General features: G+C 53.4%; 1 protein-coding gene across 1 annotated transcript in view; it reads left to right on the forward strand.

Annotated features, from left to right (window-relative positions):
* C13H14orf132 (chromosome 13 C14orf132 homolog) overlaps window positions 1-24,788 on the forward strand; it is a 50,318-nt gene extending 25,530 nt beyond the window's left edge. Inside the window, exon 2 of the mRNA XM_059373911.1 lies at window positions 17,715-24,788. Coding sequence (XP_059229894.1) covers window positions 17,715-17,939 — 225 coding nt within the window. The 3' untranslated portion in view covers window positions 17,940-24,788. The remainder of the gene's footprint in view (window positions 1-17,714) is intronic.
* Window positions 24,789-25,627: the final 839 nt, after the last annotated feature.

The raw sequence follows: 25,627 nt of genomic DNA on the forward strand, positions 1-25,627 counted from the left end.
AAAGAAAGAAAGAAAGAAAGAAAGAAAGAAAGAAAGAAAGAAAGAAAGAAAGAAAGAAAGAAAAGAAAAAAGACCCCAAAGCCGCGGGGTAGGGAGGTAATCACGGGTAGGTCCTGGCCCTGCCTCCCTTCCCTCCAGGGCGTTTCCCTGGCAGCCGCGAGTGATGCTCTGTTCCAATTAATTTCATTTGTTAGTTCTGTTCTCTACCCTGTCTCCTGCTCCTCCCCCTCTCTTTTCCTTCCTTTCTCCCTCTTCCTCCAAAGTAAAGAGCACATGGTTTCTCTCCTTGCACTTCTGGCTTCCAGCCAGTCCCCCTGGCACGTAGTAGCCGCTTTGTCCTGCCGGTGAATGGATGACCAGTTGAACTAACACATTTCCCAGCCTTCTCCCCAAGGCCTTGATAGTCCACTGCGCCAGGGAAAGGGAGTTTAGTATGGTCAGGAGGATGTGGGCGCATACAGGGGACTAGTCCCACTATTGAATCATCCCAAAGATATTCGTGAATGAGTTGGGACAGAATAAGTACTAACCTAAGACATCTTTGGCCCACTATTTCCTAGGGGGAAAACTTTAAAACTCCTTATTGTTTTGGGTGTGCTCAACTGTTCCTACCCAGTGATAGTGACAGGAGCTTTTCGAAGCTGAACCAACAGAGGCGGGGCAGACCTGCCACCCCAGGAAGCCCGGGCCGTAGAAAGGCTAGTAGGTGCCACCAGGGAGGACTGCAGCATCCCCACCAGGTCTTGGCTGCTTCTCCCCCAGGTTCTCAGCCAGTGCCTTCAAAATAAGCATTGCCCCCCTGATTCTCATGGAGGACCATGGACACACCATGGAGGACAGGGTCCTGGGAGCCCTGGAGCCCCGCCGCCTGACATTTCTGTCCCCCAAGGCAAGCGTTCCCTCCATTACTGGTAATCGGAGTTGATGTGTGTTCTGACCAAGCCAGCATTTTCTTCTGCTGTGTTGTACTGAGTTTCTATGGCAACGGTTTCAAAAGTGGTGAATTTGCTTTTTCCTTTTAATTCAGTAGTGCTCTGAGCCTTGCCAAAAATATCCTTGTTTTCCTGGGTCCTAGGTTTTTCCTGAGTCTACACGTGTTTAGTCACAAGTAGAACTTTATGCATCCTACAGATAACATCTCAAATAGCACAAGGTACAGCCACCGATCGAGCAGGTTCTTTTAAATAAAATGTTCTGTGCGAGTTGACATGCTAGGCACTGGGAATCCAAAGGGAGATTAGACTCTGTTCTTATTCTGAGGAAGCTCACATTCCCTAAGAAAGATAGATCAGAACTCAGCTTATTGTAATACAATTTACTATAATGTGACTTAATGATGTACTATGATGTAATCTTAGTTCACAGCTATAATACAATGTAATCTAAGATAGCATCACACACTGCAACAAACTAACATAATGTTAGGATACAGCCGACTGGAATATAATGTAACATTATGTAATGTCACATCATTCAAGTGCACAGCTAACCATAATATAAAGTGACATAACATGTTAGTACACTGCGAGCTATAACAATGTAATACAACATAACATCACCTAATGTAACAGAGTACAATGATATAATAAATATCATGTAAAGTCATAAATCTAAGACGATGTATTGAAAGTTCTATCGGTTGTAGGAATAAAGTTTTATGGGAACCCAGCAGAGAAAGCCGTAATGCAGCCTAGAGCAATGAAAGAGTGAGGCGTTGGCACGTGTGGGTTTTGATTCCTGGTCGGTCACTTGGAACTTGGAACTGTGCAAGCTCAGGGAAATGACTACACCCCTCTGAGCCCCCAGTCACCCACCTCCTGCTGGGCTGGGGCGAGATGGAAGCTGTACCATAAAGTGACAGCATCCAGAGCAGCCCCTTTTGGTGAATTCCTGCTCATTCCTGCTGGCTGGTTCCAGAGAGGCTCGGGAGAGGCTCAGGAGAGGACCCGCAGGCAGTGGACAGACAGTCCAGTCCAGCATGAAGCAGAGGCGGCTGCCTGAGCAGCGAGGGGGCTGGGTGGAAACACCCAGCACATCCGGTCGGGGGGTGGGGGGCAGGCAGTGTGGTCCCTGAGGGTGTGGGATCCGACCCATCGCCACCCCTGGCTGCTAAAGGAGATTGATGTCACAGTGCTCCTCGAGGAGGCACTGAAATGAACACAGATGTCACTCTAGAAGCTCCCTGTGTGTGCTTAGTGCTGGTCCTGATGTCACGGTGCCCTGTCACCTTCGTGAGTACCGAGTGTCACCTCTGCCTTCCTGGCCTGTTTAGACACCCCACAAGAGAAGGAAGTATCCACTGGCTCATGGAGGTGTCCAATAACCTCCCCATCTCCTTTCACTCTGTGCCTCCCTTTCTTCCCCTGCCCGCAGGCATGGAGACAGTACCCAGCTCATGGAGCTGTTGGTGACAAAATGCGATTGTGTCCTAAAAGGACCCAACACGTCCCGGGTGCAGAGCAGGCTCTCCATAAATATTAGCTTTTATTTTTATTTCCTAAGCTGTTTTTCATTAGCAACTCTTCAGCACGTGAACAGGAGCCAACTCGAATGGCACGTGTTGGCATCGGGTGGCTGCATTGCCCTTGACCAGAGCCGACAAGAAGGAAGACAGAGCCAGGTGGGTGACTGGCTGTGTGGGGTCGATTTGATGAAAGAGCAGAACTGCCTTTGTCCTTGTGCTCTTCCAACAGATTAGCCAAGTTGGAGGCCAGTTCTCTGTAGGACAGCATCCCAGAGTAGCTTGGGGCTGGTGACTTCGTGACAGGGCTCTCGGGGGTTTGGGGTGTAGGCGGGATGCCCAGGGGAGCGTTCGTAGGCAGGATGCCTGAAGCTTGCAGCCAGCGGTCGGGGTCGGGGGCCTCACTGCCGAGGCTGGTGTTGCCTTGGGTCTGTAGCCTCAACATCTGTAGAAGGAGGCAGAGCCCCTTGCTGATACCCCCTTGGGGAAGAGAAATGGAATTCCCACTTCTGAAAGAGACCAAAGCAGGATCCGATTGCACTCTCCATTTCTGCCTCCAGGGGAGCAAGCGTGCGGCTGGTGGCCAGAGCACAGCCGGCTGGCACGGCTCTTGGAGAGGGTGAGCAGGACGCAGGCGCGTTCCTCAGCAGAGCCCATCCGTCAGGCTTCTGTGCAAGGTTTCTGTCCGCCGACACCTTGCTGCCTTTACATCTTCTGTTCCAGCCGCTGAGCACAGGGACATAGTTTCCATAAGAATCATCCTGTAATACTGCTGTGAACCCTCTGATACTCAGACTATTGATTTCCATAAGAATCATCCTGGAATGTTGCCAGGAACCCTGTAATAGGCATTTTGAATTCAGCCTCCAGAACGTCGGGAATGTCTAACCTATTGAAGCCTTGGTTTTACCGTCTCTAAGATGGGGAAATCCCACCTCCCTGAGAGGCAGTCTGTCTAACTAGGGCAGGTATGGGACAGTCAAGGAGCAAGGTAACATGAGAGGGACATGTGGTGTCCCCCATGGGGCCAGGGCAACTTGCCTGGGGAGATGGGTGGCCTTTGAAGGCTTCAGCCCCCTTCACTGTCCTCAAAGTCCCGGGGCTCAGAGGCTGATGACTGACCACAGCTTCGTGAATCAGGCGCGAGGTGGAGGTCAAGAGCACTGAGGATGTTGAGCTGAGCTCTGTGAAATGCTGCCTCTCTTACATTGTAGGGGGTGTAAATGTTAATCATTTAGAGGGAAAGGCTCTCTTTATTTGAGAGGCCGTCTTGTGCCATGCTGACCTGTGTTCTCACAACCTGGAGTTGATATGGGGCCCTTGGCACAAACCCCTCATCGAGGAGAAGTCTTCACACCTGTGTTCATTAGCATTTCTTCCAGCACATTCCCAGGTCCCAGGGAGGAATCTCACAGAGCCGGATGGAGTCCTGCTTCCACTTAAGACCCCATGCCCCAGAGCCCCGCTCTCAGGATGGGAGTCGACTTCAGTACTGAGCCAGGACGATTGGCCCACAGGCCACCTGGCACCCAAGCTGGGCTGGGAACCCATGAGGCATGGGCCCTTTGACCAAAGAAGGGTTTTCCATGTGGAGGGCGCTCTGGGAGTCCTTCGAGGATTGTCCATTTACCTTGGTGATTAACTCTCAGTGCCCAGAACCCTACACTCTTCACCTGGTCATTTATTTTTAAAATAACTGGTTTCCCTGTTTGTGTCCCATGAAGCACGAACAGCTGCTGTTTTTTTGGGTCCCTGGAGAGGAACCCAGCCCACCTTGTCCCTCTGGGACCAGTTCCATCCTCACTGGGCTCTCTGCACCACTGCAGCCTCTTTCGTCTCTCCCCCTGGGGAAGTCTTGGGCACATAAACTGCAAACCATATTTGCAGAAATGCCAGGACTCTGGGAGGAGGAGACATCCAGGGCTTGTTACTGGTGACAAGTAACCGGGAACCAGTAACCCGGGTTCCAAGTCTGAACTGGTGTGTGGATCACAAAGTGTCATGCCCCTGTGCGCGTGGATTCTCTGGTTCATACATTGCCTCCCCCTCCTCTCTCACACACATGTACTTCCAAGCTCACGTGCTCACGCTCACCTTCCCATTCCGGTCCTTTGCCAGCTGAGGAACTGACCCTGGGCAAAGTCCTTCCCTCTTCCCACAGGCAGATTCTGGGTCCTTTTTGGAAGGGGTCAAGGAAGGCAAGCGCCCCAGCTGGGCCACTGGCCATTCTGAAGGTCCAACCTGAAGCCGTGCCAGGGACTAAGCTGCCTGCCCTACATCCTGCTGTGACGCTCCCTCAGGATGGCCCTGGGTCACCATATCTCCCCTCCATCCCTGCAGGCAGCCCCACAGGTGTGGGGTGATGATGGCCCCCTCAGGAGGCTCTTGTCTGCACGTTGCAGACGGGCGAGCTCACTCGGAGCCCTGCCTCGTGTGCCGGGAAGGGGAAGAACATCCCATAAGCTGTGGCTATTCCGAGTAGAGGTTCCATCTCAAACGTCATTGAAATCAAATCCGAGATTCCTGGGCAAGCTTAGTTGTTCCCTTCATCTTCTTAAAGGACAACTTTTGAAATAGGACAGACACACAGGACCGTGTACAGCTTGATGGGTGTTTTTTAAGGGAGCGCCCATAACCAGCGCCCAGATCAGAACAGCCAGCCTTCTACCCTGAAACACCCTGGTCCCTCTTCCCAGGCTTCACCCCTTCCAGCAGCAGCCATAGGCTGAATCTGACACCAGATACTAGTGTTGCCTGGTCATGACCTTTATAAAAATCAGGATCTCTCACTCGACATGCTGTTGATATTGAACTGGATCACTCTGTGCTGTGGAGGGATGTCCCGGGCACTGTGGGATGGTCACCCGCAGCCCTGGCCTCCACCCACTAGGTAGTCTGTAGTGCGCCCTCCCCCTCAGTTGTGACAATCAAAATGGTCTCCAGACATCGTCGAAGGTCCTCAGGGGTGCAGAATTACTCCCAGTTGAGACCGCTGAAATAAACGGGACCACAGAGTACATTCTTATCTGAGTCTGGGTTTTTCGGGTCGTTACGTTTGTGGCTCATGGTTCTCGTTGTGTAGGATTCCATTGTGTGAATACACCACAGTTGACATACCCATTCTCCAGCTGATGGGCCAACTGTGCTGTTTCCGGTTTGGGGCTCTTCGGAGTGATGCTGTATAGACAGGTGTACACATGTGTTTTGGTGAACACGTATTTGCATGTGTGTTGGGTGTGCAATCTGCTTTGTGAGGTCTTTTGCTTCCTTTCCCTCCAGTGGCCACTGGCCTCCGTGCCTGCCTCCTAAAGGGGCTTCCTCACCAACACCTTCGGCCTCCCCTGGACCTGGCGGCATAAACCTCAGTGTGCCAAGCTCCACCATCTGCTGCCGTCACTCCGCTGAGGTCATTGACACTCCCCACACAGCCCCGTGGGGACCCCCAGCCTTTGACCAACCGGCCACAGCCCGTGCCCTGCCTCCAGGTGGGGCCGGTGGCAGGGGGAGAGGGAAGCCTATTGACCCTGCCCTGTAGCCAGGCCTGGGAGGTGGCACCCCTCATATTTGGGGAGCTGTGCTCCATGCCTGTGGGAATGAAAGCCCCAAGCATCCAGAGGGAGACCAGCCCCAGGGGTCAGATGATGGATGGTAACACGCGTGCGTGCGTGTGGCTACACACCCCACATCTTATGAATGCATTTCGCAGTGTTCTGGCAGTGGGGAGATGGCAGGAGAGCCACAAATAAAATGCTCTGAGAACCAAAGGAAGTTGAAACTTCAAGGGAAGGTTCCAGAAATAGTAGCTGGACCTGGAAAGTTGGGAGGCATTTTGGTACGCGGAGGTCTGGGATGGGCTTCCTGGTCTGGGAAAGGTGTGAGCGGCCACCAGGAGGCCAAACAGGCAGGGTGCTTAGTACTTCCTCAGGTCAGGGTCCTAAGCCCTCAGCCAGCCCGTGGAGATATCACAGTGACCTCTGCCATGGACCACGTGGCTCCGTTTCCCTACCTGCCTTGGCCATACATGCAGGAAAATCCGGGGGCTGTGGAAAGAGTCCAGGCTTCAGGGCCCTATGCAGGTTAGAACCAGCCTCCCCAGCCTCCCCAGCCCAGTTCTGCAGGGGGAGCCTCAGCTCTGGCCAGCCGGTACAGTGGGAATGCCGGTGTTTCCCGCCCCTCTCACCTCCCCCCACCTCCCAGGGCATGGAGAACACTGCATGGCTCCCATGGGCTGCAGAGACAGCGGTGGCCTTCGAGGTGTGCTGTAATTTCCTTTCCAACATACACCCCGTCCAGGCCGTACATACAGCTCTGTAAGTTCCCACAAACGCAGAGTCCTGGGACCGCAACCACAGTCCCCTCCCTCACCCCAAACACTTCCTGCCGCTGCCCTCCTGTTCACCCCGCACCCACGCCCGCTCCCGCCATCACCCTGTCATTTCTCCCTCCTCCAGATCGTCACGGGGATGGAATCACACAGTGCGAAGCCTTTTCTGTCTCACTTATTCACACGCTGGAGAGTCCCCCGCGTGCTGTCCGTCAGGAGCTGATCTGTTTTGCGTGCTGACTAGTATTTTACTGTGTGATCCTATCGCCGTTTTTTGGTTTTGTTTTATTCTGTGCTGCTGAAAGACAATCTGCATTGCTTCCAGTTCAGGGTAGTTATGAATAAAGCTATTGTAAACATTTGCCCAGATTTTTCTGTGAGTGTACGTTTTCATTTTGGGGGAAGCAAATACATGGGACCAAGATTTCCGAGTCGTTCGGCAAATGTATGCTTATGAGAAACTGCGAAATTTTCCAGAACGACTGTACCATTTTACTTTCCCACCTGCCTTATATTTGAGATCCAGCTGGTCCACATTCTCGCCAGAACTAAGTAATGATCTTTTTAAAAAAAAAAAAAAAAAAAAAGTGAGAAAGAAAAAGAAAAGAAAGAAAGAAAGAAAGAAAAGAAAAAAAAACCTAACCATTATAATAGGTGTACAGTGGTATCTCGTGATGGTTTTATCTTGTATTTCCCTAATAATTGATGACGTTGAACAACTTTTCATGTGTTGTTCTGCCTTCTGCGTTTCTCCTGTGCAGTGACCATTCAAAATTTTGCTCATTTCTCAAACTGTTTTCCTATTGTTGATTTTTCAGAGTTCTTTATATATTCTGGTTACAAGTCCCTTGTCAGATACATGATTTGTAAATATATTCTTCCAGTAGATGGTTTGTCTTTTCATTCTCTTATCAGTGCCTTTCACAGAGGAGATGTTTCTAATTTTGATGAAATCTCGGTTACCAATGCTTTCTTGTATGTATTGCACTTTCGGTGTTGGATTTGAGAATTCTTTGCTTACCTAACTTAAGGTCACGGACATTCTTCTCTGTATTTTCCTATAAGTATTATACTTTTTCATTTTCATTTAGGTCTGTAATCCATTTTGAGTTAATTTTTGTGTAAAGCATGAGGGGGAGTCTTGGGGGGTAATTTTTATATAAGAGGTCAGGTTCCAGGGACATTTTTATTTATTTATCTTTTTGGCACATCGGTAACCAAGTGTTCTAGCATCATTAGTTGAAAAGACTACCCTTTCTTCACTGAATTTCTTCTGAGATTTTTTTTTTAAATTCAATTGACCATATTTATGTGAATCTAGCTCTGGATGCTGTGTTCTCTCTCATCGATCTGTGTATCTCTTGTGCAAATGCTACACTGTCTTCACCTTCCAATTGTTGATTGTTTGACTGTAGACAACCAATTGATTTGTTTAATAGTCTAGGTATGCTGTTAGCTTTAAGCTGTTTCTTGGTGATGGTTTTTGGTTTTTGTAGATGGTCTTGATCAGATTTAGGGAGTTCCCTTCTATTTGTAGCTTGCCAAGAATTTTTACCATGAGTCAATGTTTAATTTTGTCAAATGATTTTCCTGTGTCTATGGATACAATTATGTTTTGTTTCTTTTTACTTCTGTGAGGATAATGAATTACATTAACCGATCTTTGAATGTTGACCCAGGCAACAAAAAATACAGTATCTTTTTATGTATTGCTGGATTCGGTTCACTAGTATCTCTCATTTTATTTTTTGTCTACGTTTAATTAGGATATTGATCTTCCATTTTCTTTTCTTGTCATATCTCTGATTTTGGTAACAGGGTTGCGCTGGCTTTATTTACCTGATTTGGAAAACATTCCACAAAAAGAGTTAAAAAGTGACCTTCCTTCTTCTATTTTCTGGAAGAGATTGTGAGGAGTTGGTATTATTTTTCCTTGTGGGTCTGGTAGAATGAGTCAGTGAGACCATTTGGATATTTCTTTTGTTCGGGAGATTTTTGCCCTGCCTTCTGCAAGTGGTGGTCCCAGCGTGGGTCCGTTGGTAACGGCGCGGCGGTGCTGTCCGACTCTGTCCAGCACGGGCCTCTCTCAGGGGTGTGTCTGGACTTATCCAGGGTTTCATGAGGCTTCTTTGGGTCGCTCACATGCCTATATGGCACAGAGCGAGCCCAGAATGTGCACAGGTTCTGTGCAGAACTAGGGGATCCTTTCTGCGCTCTCTCCCCCTGGGATACTCCTTGGCTCCCAGGGACCTTCTTCCCTAACCCTCCAATTGGGAGTCTGTCGACTTTATTGCCCTTTGTGTGCCACGGGTCTGAACCATCACGCTGCCCGCAGGGCAAAGCGAGTGAGCAAGCGAGTGAGAGAGGAGGGATAAGAACTAACTCCCCGACACATCTCCGACTGCAAGAGCCCTTTCTTCAGTTCCTCCAGCCAGAGAGAAGGGTTTTGCCTTACACTTTAGGTCCCCTGTCCCTGCCACTGCCCACCACGGCCACAGAAGAGCACCCAGCAACCGGGGCTGGCCCCAGGGCAGCCAGAGAGAGAAAAGAGAAAGAAATTAGGGATTCCCCCCAGATTCTCTGGGTCCCCCGGGAGCCCCTCTTCCCTGCCCTCTGTCTACAAAGAGGGGGGTTCTCTAGGGCTTTAGCTGTCGGCACTGGGAGACGGAGGGAGGACGCCGGGAAGCTCACCGCGCCTGCGTCTTCAAGGTGGGAAATGGAGAAAATCACAAAAGCCCCACGATGGTGAGGCCGTGAGCGGGGAGCAGGCCTGGCTCTGTGCCCTCCAGCAATGACAGCGGGACGATACTAACAATAGCTGGCTTCTTAGAGCCGGGATGCGGTACTCCACCCCCACGGCACCCTACAGAGTGGCCCCTGCTATCATCCTCCTGGGACAGAAAGGGAACAGAGGCCTGGAGAGGGTCAGTCACTGGCTCAAGGCACACAGCCAGAAAGGAACAGAACCAGGGCTCAGGCTTGTGCCTGATTCTTTGGTTCAAGGGATTAAAAACAGCCTGCCCTCTTTCATGCTGTGAGAACCCTGTTGCTCGGTTCTCATCTCTGTTAAAGTGCGCCAAATGCCGTTTTATGGCTGAGAGCTTATCTGTATTCCTTTTAAATGTTAAGCCCTTCAGGGTCTCCCCTGGGAACCCCTAGGGTCAATCCAGCGCCTCCAGGTGCACAGTAGGTCCTCGGTGTTTGTTGAATGACTAATAAATGGATGGATGGTGCTCCCAGGCTGTCCAGCCTTTATATTTGGACCACAGAGATCCCGTGAGAAGGTAGTAAGGGAAGAAATTGGCTTTATAATGTTTGCAGGCGGGCCGGAGGCCTCCTGAACTTTCCAGGGAACGAGGTCACCCAGAGAGGCCTGGCTGCAGATGGCGGGCTCTGGAGAGACAGACCCGAGGGCGTGGCCCCTCGCACAAATTCTGAAATTGCAGCTCTTTCTCAGAGAGGCCGCACACAGAGTTGCCAGATTTAGCAAATAAAAATGCAGGAGGCCCAGTTAAATTTAAATGTCAGATCATTTTTCAGTAAGATTTTTTTCCTCTAAGTAGGTCCAGTGAAATACTTGGAATATACTTACATCAAAAAGTGGTTTTGTTATTGTTTCTCTGAAATTCAGATTGCACTGGGAGGGGGTGCGGATTTTACCCAAGGGCCCTCACCATGCAACCCTCACTTGAGGACCGTCTACACCTGACCCTGGCTTTCTTAGAGTCTGGCGAGGGCTTCTGAGCCCCAAGCTTGGCCTCGGCCGTCACTCCTCTGAGCAGCTCCTGGGTAAGCGAGGCTCAGAGAGGGAAGCAGGGCCAGGTGTGTCAGCCGTTAAGAGGCACCAGAGTGTCCCCACCCACTGGAGATGGGGACAGTATGGATGTATCTATCCTCGTATAAGTTTAGCTTAGAAATCCACAGTCCAGGAGAGGATCAGCTCCTATGTGTGGCTGAGATACTGCAGGGACCCTGTGGATTTCTGGGGGAGAAGGGTCTGGTGGGACCCAGCACGAGGCCAGCAAGCCCACTTCCCAGAGCCTCCAACAACAAACACCCAATGTCTCCGGTGTCCCCTCCCCTGAAGCGTGGGCATTATTTGGGGAACTTTTGCCAGAGCCATCTCTTTGAAGATTTTCCTTTGAAAGCATCTTCTGTTCCTTCCTCTGGAGAGGCCCAGCCTAGGGGAGATTTATCTAACCTCCCTCATCTCAGCAGGAACAGATGGGCCCCCGGAGGCGGGCCTCCTCCCAGCAGCTCTGCTGTGTGCAGGGAGAGGGGGTTGGGGTGGAAACCATGTGAATTGCCACGGTTGGAACCTTGGGGTCCTCACATCTGCACTTTCCTGGAACCCCTCCACACCGTTCTGGTCTCCAGCACCGAGGGCCAGGGTCCCCCCGTGGTGATCAGAACCCACCCTGTCTGTGACCCACTCCTGTTGTTTAAGCCTTGCTCTTCACATTAGAGGTTGAAAATACTGAAGAGTGCCCAGTGACCGGAAGAGACTCTTTCTAAGAGCTCATCCTGTTTGCTCATCTTTTCTTAGAGTAAAATGTTACGGGCAAAACCAGTCTCCTTTGCGCCGCCCTTTTCCTCCGGGACAGGTGCACTGCGGAGTCTGGCCTCCACATTATCATCCTTGACTTCGCTTTTAGTGTCGGGGATGCTCTCTGAGTTTATTTGGCGACTCCCGCTTCCCCACCTCCCACCGCAGACAGCGTTTTGCCACTCCTGGCAGCCCTCATCCGGGAGGCAGTGTCTGGTATTTGCCCTTGGGTTTCGGAATTCTTGGCTGATGGACCTGGAGTTCCTTTGCTTTCCCTCTGTCTTCTGAGCACCGGCTCTTTTCTGGGCCTTGGGGATGCTTCAGGAAACCAGGAAGGCTCCTGCTCTCCTGAAACGTACCGTCAGGAAGCGCAGCCTTGATCAACAGACCTTAAATGTTGACCTGTGCTGTTGTCCCCTCTTTAACAAGCCAACGGGCTTCTTTCTGACCCGGCCGGCTGGCTATAACCACCTCCTCTGCTGGGGAAACGAGCTCCCCGCTCCTCCTGCCTACGCCCCACGCTGTGACTCAGCCTCAAATGCCCAGGATCTGATTCTGCTTCCATGGGCCTCTCGCTTCTACGAGGTGGGAAGTTAGAAGTCTTCACCCCCAAATCTGCTCTGAGTTGAAACCTCATCCAAGGGTTCCACTCCCAGGGGGCCAGTGACCACATCTGCCCACTGGCGTGAGAAGGCCCGGTTGTCACCCAGTAGGGGAGGAGGGGCATCTCTAAGAGACCCTTCAGATGCTTCTCTCACCATCTGTCTCTGGGGTGACTCCAGCTACAGCCCGTCGCTCTGACCATGAGTCCTCCTGGTCAGCCGTTTCCAATTTCCCAAGAATGCAATTGAGGCTGATCTTTTTGTTTGTTGTTTTCTATTCATGAGATTTCACCATTTAAACTTGTTTTCACATCTATGGACACTTTGAATGTGGACTCTGTTTTACCAAGGGAAAAAAAAATCAGAACAACTAAACATCTTAGACAGATGGATCAAATGACAGCACTGGCCACACTTGGAGCATCTCTCAGCCTGAACATAAGTTGGGGAGCAGGGGGGCGGTCTGTTGCACCTGCAAGAGAGTGCCTGATTAATGGATTGCATAAAATGCACATCTGGAAACGCCAGGGTCCCCCTTCCCTCCCTTCGACTTAAGCAGTTGGATAAGATGCATGCAAGCTCCTGGTTTTGAATTTCTGCAAAGACTGATAAAAGGAGAAAATATGAGGAATTGCTGAGTGACTGTCTTGGGCCACATTTTATCACCTATGGTTTTATCTCCTCCTTGCGAGAATCCTGCTGGTCCCACTGAAGACAATGAATTATCTTCACAACTTACAGGCAAGTCAGTTGCAGGACCCACCAGCTTTACTATACAAATTCACCCCCAAATCTGTCTTGAACTGGAACCCACCCTTGTTCCCACCCTCAGAGGGACAGTACCGATCTGACAACAGCCGTGGTCCCTGGCACAGTACGGAGTGGCAGACGCAGGGCAGATTGTTGTGGCAGATGCAGGGCAGAGGGGAGCTCGCTGTCTGGAGAACGCACTGTGCCCCCGAGAGGGTCTGTGGGACTGGGTTGATGGAGCAGAGCTGGTGGGGAGCCCTTCTGCTGACTTCAGGTCATTAATTCCACAGGGTCAGGTTTGTCACCTTTTTTACATTAACAGTGGGGCTGAGAGAGCTTGAGGTGTGTAGGTCACAAGGCTTACTTTTCAGAGAGTTCCCTGTGTAGCGGAGACCAACCTCCAATTAGGTGAGCCTCTGAATAGGTTATCTGACGGGGCAGAGACTGTGCAGGTATGATTAAGGTTAAGGATCTTGAGATCAGGGGCGACTGGGTGGTGTGGTAGGTTAAGCACCTGACTCTTGGTTTTGGCTCAGGTTATGATCTCAGGGTGGAGAGATTGAGCCCCACCTCGGGCTCCATGCCCCGCGGGGAGTCTGCTTGAGATTCTCTCTCCCACGGCCTCTGCCCTCCCCCACCATGTGCTCTCTCTCCCTCTCTCAAATAAATAAATCTTAAAAAAAAACAATCTTGAGATCAGAGATGATCTTGGATTATCCAAGTGAGCCCAGGGGACTCACCAGGGTCCCCATACTGGGGCAGAGGGAGGGTCTGAGAGAGGCTGGAAGATCGCACAGTGAGGGCTTGCGAGACAGAGGAAGGAGCCACAGGCCAATGCGGGAGCTTTGGAAGCCAGAGGAGGCTGCAGCACAGTGAACACCTGCGTGGCAGCCCCTGGAGACCCATGTCAGACCTCCGACCTCTGGGTCTGGAAGAGAATAAATGTGTGTCATCATTCGTGGCAACTCGCTAAGGCCACCACAGGATACTAACACGGGGACACCAACTACGTGCAGGGGAGCAGAGCACGGGAAGCAGCGCAGGTGGACGGGTGCTGGGGGAGAGCCGGTGGACGGCAGCGGCCCTGGGCAGGGTGGTGGCGGCAGGGCCATGTGCTCTGCTCTCTGGGGCTGCGCTTTCTTCCCCGCCAAGAAGCTCTGCCCAGTGTCCTCCTTTTCCCCAGTGATTTGATGCAAATACCCAGAGAGACCACCCCTACCTCAGAGAGAGGTGAGGGGGGCACAGGTCTCGCCCCAGACCGCAGCGGGTCCCCCACACAGTGGAGTGGAAGGAGGGCCTCTGCCCAGAAACCCAGCAGGGCCCTGGCTGGGGGAGAGGGATGGAGAGGCGGCCACGGGCAGAGGACTGGAACGTGGGTTCACTCTAGGGGGTCCAGCAGGCCCAGGGGAGGCAGCTGCAGACCAAGTTCAGGTGCATGGGGAGTCCTGGCCTGAGTCCCCCACTAAGATGCTACCAGCAGAGTTTCTGGGGCCTCACCACAGTCCTGCTTCCGCCGTGGGCTGCCAGAGGAAGACCCTAGAGAAGGGCAGGCTGTGGAGTGCCCGGAGCGCCGGCTGTGGTGGGAGCTGAGGAGAGGAACCCACTGCCCTCTGTGAACCCTGCAGGTGGCAGGACCATCAGGAGAGGCCAGAGAGGCCGTTAGCCAACATAGGAGTGACAGCCCTTGAGTTGAGAGAGGCCATCATTCATCAGCAGCAGCCAGGTTTTTATTAGGCACCACTGTATGCCATACCTGTGCAATGCTCTTGGAACCCCATGAGGAGAATAAGCAGATCTGGTCCCGCCTCCCAGAACTTCCAGGCCACTGGGGAAGCAGACAGGAGGAGCTGTGTCTCCGAACGGGAGGCCGCGAGGTGAAGATGGGGCACACGGGAGGGAGGGGTCCCGGGCAGAGGACCATGGACTGAGACCCAAAGCAGGAATGGGTTTCATGGAAAGGCCCTGGACTCAGAGGCTCCACCACCCGCCCAGCCGCGCCAGCCCCTCAGCCCCCCTCAGGCTGCCTATGCCTGAGGAGGCTGTGACCCATCCCATCTGCGACACCAGCTTGGGGCCAAGAGGGGGTCCCGGCTCGCTTCTTTAAACTCTTCATTGCACTTCTCGTAGGATGCATGTCAGTTGGTCTTCTCACCTGTGTTCGTCCTGATAGCTACTCCCACGCACTAAACATGTTCATTGAACTCAACGTCTTAATTTAATATACGGTTAAACCATGATAGACATGTAAGAAGGGACACACATACACACGCAGCGCCGGCCAGATCTTCACGCCGTGAGCATGCCCCCATGGGCTGCAGCCCCCCCAGGCTGGGCCCCGACCAGTCCCGAGATCCCCAGGGACCCTGCTGTCCCTGCACCGCCAGGGTTGTGATAGCTGGCGGGTTCCCACCAGATAAAGGGCAGAGCCGTGTCGTGGACGAAATGTCGGGCTTCTCTGAGCGAGCCCAGAGAGGCTGCGCTTCTCGGCCGAGCAGGTGCTCTGCGGAGGCTGCTGGGATGTGGGTGGCCAAGCACAGAGCTGCCCGAAGGGAGCCTCCCTGCGTCGATCCCGATGGTTCACGTTCCCCACACACGTGCTCCCTGTCTTGGTCCCTCCCTGCTCCCCTCTGGTCTCTCTTTCTCCTCCCTGCTCTCATCCCCCTACTGGAGTGTGGACCCGTCTGTCTTGCTCGCCGCTGTATCCAGAGTCTGGAACCCGGGAACCTAATCCATGCACCCTTCAAACTTATTTGCCAGAAGAATGGGGGAGTGAAGTGGCACCTGATTTGCTCCCCTGGGGTCCAAGACTTCCTGGGGACAGTGATCTTGACATCTCCAAGCCCCAACATGGAGTCCGAACCCAGAGTCGGGGTGACTGTGTGCAGAGCAAGAAGCTCTCAACCCTGACTCCACCATGAATTCGCCATGTAGCCTTGACCTCTGCCTACCGACCTGTGAAAGTGGTCCCTCCAACAGGAGAGCTAAGTGGTGCGTCTTGAAATCTCTTGCACACCCCCTGGGTGTGGCCGGGCCTCCGTGCCAGTGGTAGTAAGGGCTCTGGAAGTGTGCAGAAGGAGAGCGTAACTGTTCACTGTTCATTCTCCCCGGTGCCATCCAAAACACACACCATGGGCCTAACAGATGCAGGGGCCAGCCCTGGAGACACCAGCCTCCGGGGTGTTCTGGAAGGGCCCAGAAGACCTAGAGCAGGAAAGGTCTCCTTGTGGCTGTATGGAGGGTCACCCCCTCCTTTGAGCAGCCACGTCCCCACCCCCAGCCTGGAGCTTTTACTCCAACTTCTGGAGAGCGAACATGTGGCCACCCTTGTATGTGAGGCTTGGGAGTGAGAATCACTCTTCTGCAGAGCGTGTCCCTGTGCCCCAGAAGCTCTGAAGTGCTCATACCCATTGACTCAGAAGCTCCCTGCCCAGGAGTCTGCGGCAATAAAGACAAATGCACGTAGAAGCACATATGTACGCCCAAGTGCAGGGATAGCTAGGGGCTCAATCAGTGCATTATTTTTTAAAATTTTTTTATTATTAACATACAATGTATTATTTGCTTCAGGGGTACAGTCTGTGAATCATCAGTCCTACACAATTCACAGAACTCACCATAGCACAGACCCTCCCCAATGTCCATAACCCAGCCACCCCCTCCCTCCCGCCCACCTCCCCTCCAGCAGCCCTCAGTTTGTTTCCTGAGATTAAGAGTCTCATGGTTTGTCTCCCTCTCTGGTTCCATCTTGCTTCATTTTTCCCTCTCTTCCCCTGTGATCCTCTGTCTTGTTTCTTAAATTTCACCTATCAGGGAGATCATATGATAATTATCTTTCTCTCAGCATAATACCCTCTAATTCCATCCACGTCGTTACAAATGACAAGATTTCATTTCTTTGGATGGCTGCATAGTATTCCATTGTGTGTATATACACCACATCTTCTTTATCCATTCATCTGTCGATGGACATTTAAGTTCTTTCCACAGTTTGGCTATTGTGGACATTGCTGCTATAAATATTCGGGTCCACAGGCCCCTTTTTTCACTACATTTGTATCTTTGGGGTAAATACCCAGTAGTGAGATTACTGGGTCATAGGGTAGCTGTATTTTCAACTTTTTGAGGAAAGTCCATGCTGTTTTCCAGAGTGGCTGCACCAGCTTGCATTCCCACCAACAGTGTGGGAGGGTTCCCCTTTCTCCGCATCCTCGCCAGCATCTGCCATTTCCTGACTTCTTAATTAGCCGTTCTGACTGCTTTATTTATTTATTTATTTACTAATTTTTTCAAGATTTTATTTATTTATTTGACAGAAAGAGACACAGCGAGAGAGGAAACACAAACAGAGGGAGTGGGAGAAAGAGAAACAGGCTTCTTGCCAAGCAGGGAGCCCGATGCGGGGCTCGATCACAGGACCCTGGGATCATGACCTGAGCTGAAGGCAGGTGCTTAACGACTGAGCCACCCAGGCACCCTGGACTGGCTGAATAGTATACAATGGGTAAAATGGTGTTCTGTGGAATTTTTATACAGAACTTAATATAAAACCACGTGTTTGAACATGTTTTCTCTCTGTCTCTCTCACACACACATACGGACTCACACTGAAAAAAGTGCGAAAGAAAAATATCACCGTGTTAGCAGCCATTATCCTAAAGCAGCGAGGCTGATTCTCACTTTTTCTTTTTCCTCTTTTCTCTTTCCTTAACGGTCTGTGCTGAGTATCACAACTTTGCAAAGAGAAGAGGAAGGAAGTGTTTTAGAACTCACGCTGGTGTGGAGGGACTGCCCGCAGCTGTGGACGAGCTGTGTGCCTTAACGGTTCCATCTGCAAAATGGGCATGAGGGCGTCTTCCTCCAAGCGTTACCATCTCTATAACCATTTGTAGCAGCACCATCCATGATAACAAACAGGAGAAGAGCCCGTGTGATGCTGTGTCCCAGCACCCGATGGCTTGACCAGACCAGACCAGACCAGGCTCCTCTCCAGCCCCGTGTGCCCAGATTAATTCTCTCTCTCCCTCTCCGCAGCTGCCCATGATGGGAGGCGCCTTCATGGACTCGCCCAACGAAGACTTCAGCACGGAGTACTCCCTCTTTAACTCCTCCACCAACGTCCACGCGGCCTCCAGTGGCCAGGGCCAGCCGGAGGAGTCTCCGCGGTCCTCCAACGATGCGGTCCTGCTCTGGATTGCCATCATAGCGACCCTGGGGAACATTGTGGTGGTTGGGGTGGTGTACGCCTTCACCTTCTGAGGTTCGGGGCACCCACCAGCTCCGAGCCGGCTCAGCCTGTGCTGGGCTCATAGCAAGGCCAGGCTTTGCTGGGGACACTCGTGCTGTTGGCCTTTGGCTGGTTCCACCTTCTGGAACCAGGAGTTCTGACCACGCGCATGGCCTCTCCCGGGGCAGCGACCGTGCATCAGGAGTTCCCCCCAGCAGCTCCGATTTCCAGTGTTCCGGGCTGTGATCAAGCTGATCCCGAAAACATGGGCGTGTGGCCTCTGGCCCCTGGAGGTGCAATGGAGCAAAGCCTTTGCAAGGAGCCAATTGGGGACTTTTTGAACCTATATTCCAAGAACGTAAGACCAGAGGAAATAGCCAGTTAGGTGTGAAATATGGACATGGTGGGACGATCGCTTGCTGGCAGTAAATAATCACGTATGTGTCTTGTTTTTATGCCAAGTTGCTGCACCTGGTGTGTGGGGTGCCCAGCAGGAGCAGCCGTCGGAACTGGAGTGTTTCCAGCCCAGCCGAGGTCTCTCACTCCGCCCTTTGGAATGTGGGTGGTGTGACCTGGGCCATAGAATGTTCTTTGTTTGACTTGGACAGGGCACCTTTGACACCAGACACTTGGCCCCTTTTGAGACCCAGATGGATCAGGAAATCCAAGGACAGGGGGATGACTGGTGATGGGGTAGGATTTCCAGGGGTGGGGGGTTCTCGGCCGAACAGATTTGCTCTTCTTTTTCAGAAGAGAAGGACCTTCAGACTATAGTTGGGCAGAGCGGTTGAGTTCAGACCAGCCGCCAGCAGATGCTCTTTCCTCTCTGAGAACTTAGGATTTTAGAGATGGTGGCCTCACGCCCACCTGATCTTCTGACAGCGGGAGGGAGAGGCACGATTTGCCCGTGATCGCAGGGCACGTGACTGGCACTGTCAGAGCAGGGGGACGGGCCCCAGTGAAGCACTCCGTTAAGCAAATCCCTGCTTCTCAGCTGCCCTCGGGGAGAATGCCCAGAAGGTTTGGAAGCTGTCTGGGGTCAGGAGGGTGCACAGGGTGCTCAGACACCTGCATTTTACACTGGATCTGGCTCCCACATTCTCTTGCAGACCTGGATGTGCTCTGTCCGAGTCAGCCTCCTTAACCTTCCTCCAAGTCAGTGGCTATGGGGGGGTGTTGGGGGAGTGGGGGTGGTCTCTGACCAGCAAGGGAGACTCCCGTGCAGACCAGCCCAGGATGGCTTGCCCTGGGGGAGGGGGCAGCATGGGGAAGGACTCGCTCTACTTCTGTCCTTAGGAAAGGCTTCCGCCCGGTAGCCCCCTTCCCCAGATAGCTGTCCTGTGCCAAGCAGAGTGGGGGAAGCTTACATGCAGCCTCCCTCGCCGGCGGGCCAGGAGCAATGCTGCCCTTGCTTTCTCCCTGTGCTGTGCAAAAGAGAATAAATGGTCCAAACTTCCCCTCAGTGGTGGGGAAAGTTAAAAGACTGGATGGGAAGCCCTGGTGCTGTCTGGGACAATTGCAAAAAGGTGTCCTGTGTCCCTGTGGTCTCGGGAGACATGGCTGTTCCGGATGACAGGCAAAGGGACATCTTAATTGCTCTGAGGCAGCCACTCGTCTGCGGGCTTGGTGCTGAGCTGCTGTGAAAACAGGATTAGCAGCCCAGCCTCCAGACCACGCCCGTAGATGGCCACCACCTCCTAGTAGCCATGTCTGTCCCTGCAGCCGTGCACGCATCCACCCACGAAGGCTTCAGCTCCAGTGGAGGCCATGAGTGCAAAGCTGGCGTGACCTTTGCGGAGAGGGAGAAGGGTATGGGGGACCTTCAGCCTGGGCTCCCTCTGGAATCACTGACAGGGCCGTGCTCTCGGCAGGACAAGGTCAGGGTGGCAGGGACAGGGGCTGGGCTGGGCTGGGTGGTCAGCCATTGCGTGCCGGTCATCCCAGATGCTTCTCGAGCAAACCCTTCCCTGTCTCAAGCTCCCCACGTGTGCCCCATGAGCGAGGGCTTTCTGAGACAGGTGTCCTCATGAGAACCCAAGGAGAAAGTCCAGAGCTGGGGTGGAAGGGACCAAGGTGATGCTTGGCATCTTTGTGGGGGTCAGTGCAGCCCAGATATTCTGAGTCCTTACCTTCCGACCCTACATCCCCAACAGAGCCCTGTAGAGAGGGGGTGACTGCTCTCTGCTCTGCAAATGGCCTGCGGTGATGGCCATCAGGGCTCTGGGGCTTCTGTGCGCTGTGACCGGGGAGGGGTGGAGCCTGTGGTCCCGGCTCAGAGCAGCAAGGACAGCCCTAGTGGGCCAGGGGTTCTCTGGGAAATTCTGGGCGCAGGGGGTCTCCCCCATGAAGGCTTTCTTTTCCCCTGGCATAAAGGCCAGTTAAATTCAACTCTCAAGGATTCTCCCTCTTGGGTCAGGGCCGCAGACACACAGCCTGGAGCTTAGGGCCCAGCTTGTCCAAACTCGGCATTGGGCAATTCTAGTGACCCGCTCAGGGTCACTCCCTCCCAGTCTCCTACAGTGTTTTGATCTGGTGTTTCCCCCCATCACCTGGATGACAGCGAGGATAGACGTCCCCTGAAGGGTAAAGAACGGGCTTCCCGCCAGAGGGGGCGCTGTGCTGTCCCTCCTGCCTTCCTCAGCTGAGCTCTGTGGTGGACGTTAGGTGACCGGCAGGAGGCGCTGTCTGAGCCTTGCGTCCAGGCGCCGTGCTAGACCCCCACGCGCACGTTTAATCCGTACGATTACCTTACAGCATCGTTGCTCCAATGCATGGAGAACCAGAAGCTCAGAGGAGCAGAGGAACTTGTCCAGGGCCACACAGTGTGAATGTGACAAGCTGGGACTTGAGGCTGGACCCTCCGCCTCTAGAGGTAGCCTCTTTCCGCCACAACGTGCCACCTTCAGTGGCTGGGGTGGCACCTCCAGGCCTCATTTAAGCCAGGCTCTGGGTCTACAGAGGCCATTTCCCCAAGGTCCCATGTCATGGTGTGACCCGGGGCCAGCTCTGGCTTCCTCCACAGGCAGAAGTCTAACCGTCCTCAGAATGCGGCACGCTCGTCCCCCTGCTGGTTGCCCCGTCTCTGTCCAAGCTTCAAGGATGGTGGTCCCTGTCACCTGCCCCTCTCTTTAAAGCTGAGCACAAGTGGTTTCTTTGTGGCCAGAGACGTAACCAGAAAGCAGATTTCTTGGGACACGTACAGAAGACCCCCGGCTCCAACCCAGAGCCCAACAGAGGAGCCCACACGAGGAGTGAGGCTCGCGTAGCCGGATTGCCGAGGACAGTCGGGACGGTCCGTCCGGTGGGTGAGGCTCCAGCCCAAGCTCAGGCGTCCTGTTGAGCCCAGACTCTCCCAAGCAGGCAGGACAGTGTTCCTCTCACAGACCCCAGCCTGAGGCTCCGATCCGGCTTCTCCTGGGTGAGACTGGCCCAGAGCCCACCCGGACATAATGGGCCGGTGCTGAGGAAGAAGCTGCTTCCATAGCTGCTCTTCAGAGAAGGCTCCTGCGTTTGCCGGAAAGTTCTCCATGCCTGGCCCTCCACATGCCTCCCCGTCTTCCCTCCGCAAGCTGTAGGGGTCCCATACCGTTCGTCTGCATGTGGGACACTCCACCGAACAGAACGACACCTGATTTAGGAGGCTGGACCCATGTCCCCCGAGCTCTGGAGGAGAGGCCGGAGGACACGGTAGCCTGCCATGTTCTGAGCGGATTCCAGCTCTTGCGTGGGCCTGGGCGACATCATTGCTCTGCTGTCCCTCCCTCCTCCTGAGATCTGGGTCAAGGGGGCAGATGAAATTCCCCTAACCCCCCCACACCCTTCAGAGAGAGACGGTTCATCTCCTTTCAGGAGATCCCTGGGATCCGAGGGAGAAAGGGAGAGCAGGCCAGGACCCCTGGCTGGAGAGGCGATAGGCCATTGTCCAGCTTGTTCTAAAGGGAAGGCCTGGATGCCAGCCAGACCACTAACATATGTCAGAATCCCTCCCTGGAGACTGCGGACACTCGGCTGTCGTCTGCTCGGCCGCCCGATTCCTTCCAGACAGATGCTCCTGTTCTCCTTCCAAGAGCATGACCCCTGCTCATCATTAGCAGAGAAATCACTGATAATGATTATCCTATTTGTCGTGCATCTTCCTTGTGTTGTGCTCTGTTCCTATGCCGTTTACTTGTCAACTCACCCCTCGGAGGCAGAAGAGAGGTGCGGAGACGTGCGTGTTATTATGATCCCATTTTTCTGATGAGAAAACTGAGAACTCACATCTACAGAGCTGGGATTCTGATCCACCTGCTCTCCAGGCTCTGCAGGCTGGACGGCTGCCCTGTGTCTCCCTGCTCTGCACCGTGAGCCCTCTGGAATAGGCCGTCCTGGGAACGGGGACTCCGAGGCTGGGGCTTTTTGGGTCTCGGATCACGGTAGGTCCTGGAAGGGGGACGGGAGTGGTGCCCACGTGTTTAGCAGTCTGAGAGCCTCACAGCAGTAGGAGGTGTTAGGAGCTTCCAATCAGGACCTGTAATAATAGGGAGGGTGAATGGGGCCACACGGCAAAGGAGGGGAGACCTGGCGAGTCTCCGGCTGCCTGGTCCAGGACATCATCTCCCAGCCTGCTGCGCATTCACCGGGGAGCAGGGATGGCCCTGGATTACCAGCGCCAGCCCCGGGAGAGGCACCATGCTCTTTGCCAGCTGTCACCAGGCCCCCTCTGCCATGTCCTGGTACCTGCCCTTTGAGCATCCCTAGAGCGGGCCCCAGGTGGGCTGGGATGCCCTGATGGGACGACCAAGGGGCTGTGCTCAGAGAGCCAAAGGGAGCAATCGGAGCCGGAATGTTCTGTAGGGGCCTGGCCTACCTCTCCCACCCCATCCATCATTCAGGGACAGGGATAAGGGACAGGCTGGCTGAGCTGAGCGCTGAGAGCCCAGAGGAACGGAGCTTATCGTCTCCAAGTGGGAAAAGGAGGCTCTCCGAGGAACACAGGTCATCAGCATCAAGCAGCAGTCAGATGTCTCCAGAAAGTCACTTCTAAGATTAGACATTGGACAGTTTCTTTCCCCTTTCGGGGGTGGGGGGGCTTGCTGGGGACAAGACAGTGCAAACCACAGGGACTGAAGAGAGGAAGAAGATCCCCTAGAGTGAAAAGAGGGCAGCTGCCAGGAACGTAATCGAAAGTCTGGGAAATTGGCTGCAGCAATTTCGGAATGTACGTTTGTGCTGTTCTTTTGAGTCACTGGGAAAGTCGTATATAGAGAATAAAATCAGAGGAAGCCTTTGGAGAGGGGGGACAGGGTGCCCAGTACCTAGGACGTACACCGCGCCCATCCTTCGGCCACGGTCCAGGCTTGCACCTGCCGGCATCTGTCCAGATGCTTTAATGAGGCTCCGGCCTTCACCTTCAGGAGGGCTGAGGCCCTTCCTGCCTTGGAATTAAATCCTGACAGATACACGAGGTGTATTTGCAGGGAACTTGTGCGCACAACAGTTGGGGAAATCCAGAGCCTTATTCATGGAGCCCCCCCATGTGGGTAAGCAGCCACCCGTGACCCCAGTGTGTGTCCCACAGGGGGCTTCAGGAACGAGAGAATCAAGCAGCCCAGAGGATTCTGACCACGGCCCTGTAAACTTGTAGGAAGGGTGTCCCAGACTTTCATGCTTGAGGGGACAGAGTGTCTGAGGGGTTTGGGGGAGTTTGCCAGCTCAGGCTGGTGGGCAGGAGATCGGAGTCCTGAGCCCAGAGCATCTGTGTAGCAACGTGTCTGAACAATTAGGCCAGTGGGTCTCAACCTGGGAAAATTCTGTCCGGGGGACCTTCAACGATGTGCAGAGACAATTTTGATTTTCACGACTTGTTGGGAGTTGATATTCTACTGGCGTCTGGTGGATAGAAGCCACGATGCCGCCGAGCTCCCCCAGCAACAAAGAATTCATGATGCGGCCCCAGGCACCAACAGCACCCAGGTGGGGAAACCCGGCGCCAGGCAATGCTATCTCTGAATCCAAAAATATAGGAGTTCTCCAGAGTTCCGCTTTTCCCCGTTTGCGAGTCCTGGAATAAACCAGAGCTCCTCTGGGCAACAGCAGTGATCGTGGCTGTGGCCCCGAGTCCCGGCAATCCCATCGGAGGGCAGTAGACCGCCTGCTGAGTCCTCTGGGCACCCACGGACCCTCCATCCCCACCGTCTTGGGCTTTCAAGGGGAGACACGGCCTGGGTGGAGGAAGCCCTACGCAGGGAATGGGAAGGCGGGGCTGAACTTGACCTTGTCCAGATAACTTGGTCTCTGGGACCTGGAGGGACCTGACCTCCACCAGGCATTTGAGCAGCACTGTTGGGATGGGGGAGTGGGCTGGGGTCGGGAGCGGAGGGGAGCTTAGACAGGATGAGGACGGGAGGGTCCGCCTCACTCTCTGGGCGAACCTGCATCTTCACCTTGTGTGTGACTGTTTGCCACCATCCCGCCCAGTCCCCTGCCCCCCTCCACCCGCCTGAAGGCATATTCACACTTTCTACTATTTAAAGTTTTACGGGAACCTTATTCTGGTAACAAACTGCTTTCCACAGACCCGTTCTTCCTGCAGAGAGAATCAGAGATGTTTCTGGGTCTGGCGAACGTTTTCGTAATCAACTTGTAAGTAGTTTACTTAATAATAATGATAATAAAAGGTATTTATCTATTCTTGTAATTCTTTGCTACTCAAGCCCCCTGGTTTCACGATGAGATCACTAACTTTTACTACAGTGAAAAGGCGATTTCTTAGTGTAGGCCTGCAGTGTGCTCTTCGAGAAGTCTCTGACCTTGATGGACGTAAAACTGTGGCTGTGCGATCGTGCCCCTCTGTCAGCACTGTTCGATTTTGTCCTTTTCTATCATGTCATTAAAAAACAAACTTGAATGTCTAAGTGTTTGAATCCAGCCTGTGCTTCACATCCCAGCAAGGATGCTGTCTGTTCATCGCAGCGACGCCCAGCTCTAGGGCACCTCCATCCTGGTGCTCCTGCCCCCACTGGAGACAGGATGACCCCCCTCTTCCCCACACTCCTCCCCAGCCTCGCCCCTACAGGGGGCAGCGGGGAGCAGATCCCCAGAGCTGCGTCCATTTACCTCACATCAGGAGCCCTCCCCAGGTATGTCCTCCCAGAGCAAGGGGTATCTTACTCAAGTTTTTAATTCCCCCGCACCTAGCCCTGTGTCTGGCTCACGGTAAACACCCGACATTCAGGGGATGAATGAATGATATCCAGAAGACCAGCCTAATACATTTCCACAGAACAGCAGACGGTGAGCCTGCACTTAACAGGTTCATTCATTCACGGGTAAGAGCAAACAGAAAGCCAACAGAAACAGGCTTCTGCGCAGGTCTGAGCTCTTTACCTCTGTCTGATGTGGGGTTCAAACCCACAACCCTGGGATCACGACTGAGCCAAAGGCAACCGCGTAATCAGCTGAGCCTCCACACGTAGCTCCATACGTAGGCTCCATACGTAGCCTCCACAACACCACAGCACCAGTATGAAGTAGGTACTATTGTTATCCTGTTTCTGTTTTTACAAAAGGGGAAACAGGAGGCAGGAGGCGTTTCCTGGCCCCATGTAGTATAGCTGGCAGGTGGCAGGACTGGGACCAGAATCCAGGCTGGGCTCCGAGTCCACATTCTAACGGCTGTAAATGCCCCCCATTTGTTGAGCACCGACTGTGGGTTCCTTGTGCGGGGAGCAGGGATGCC

Source organism: Mustela nigripes, chromosome 13, assembly GCF_022355385.1.
Source record: "Mustela nigripes isolate SB6536 chromosome 13, MUSNIG.SB6536, whole genome shotgun sequence".
In the NCBI taxonomy this organism is placed as follows: Eukaryota; Metazoa; Chordata; class Mammalia; order Carnivora; family Mustelidae; genus Mustela; species Mustela nigripes.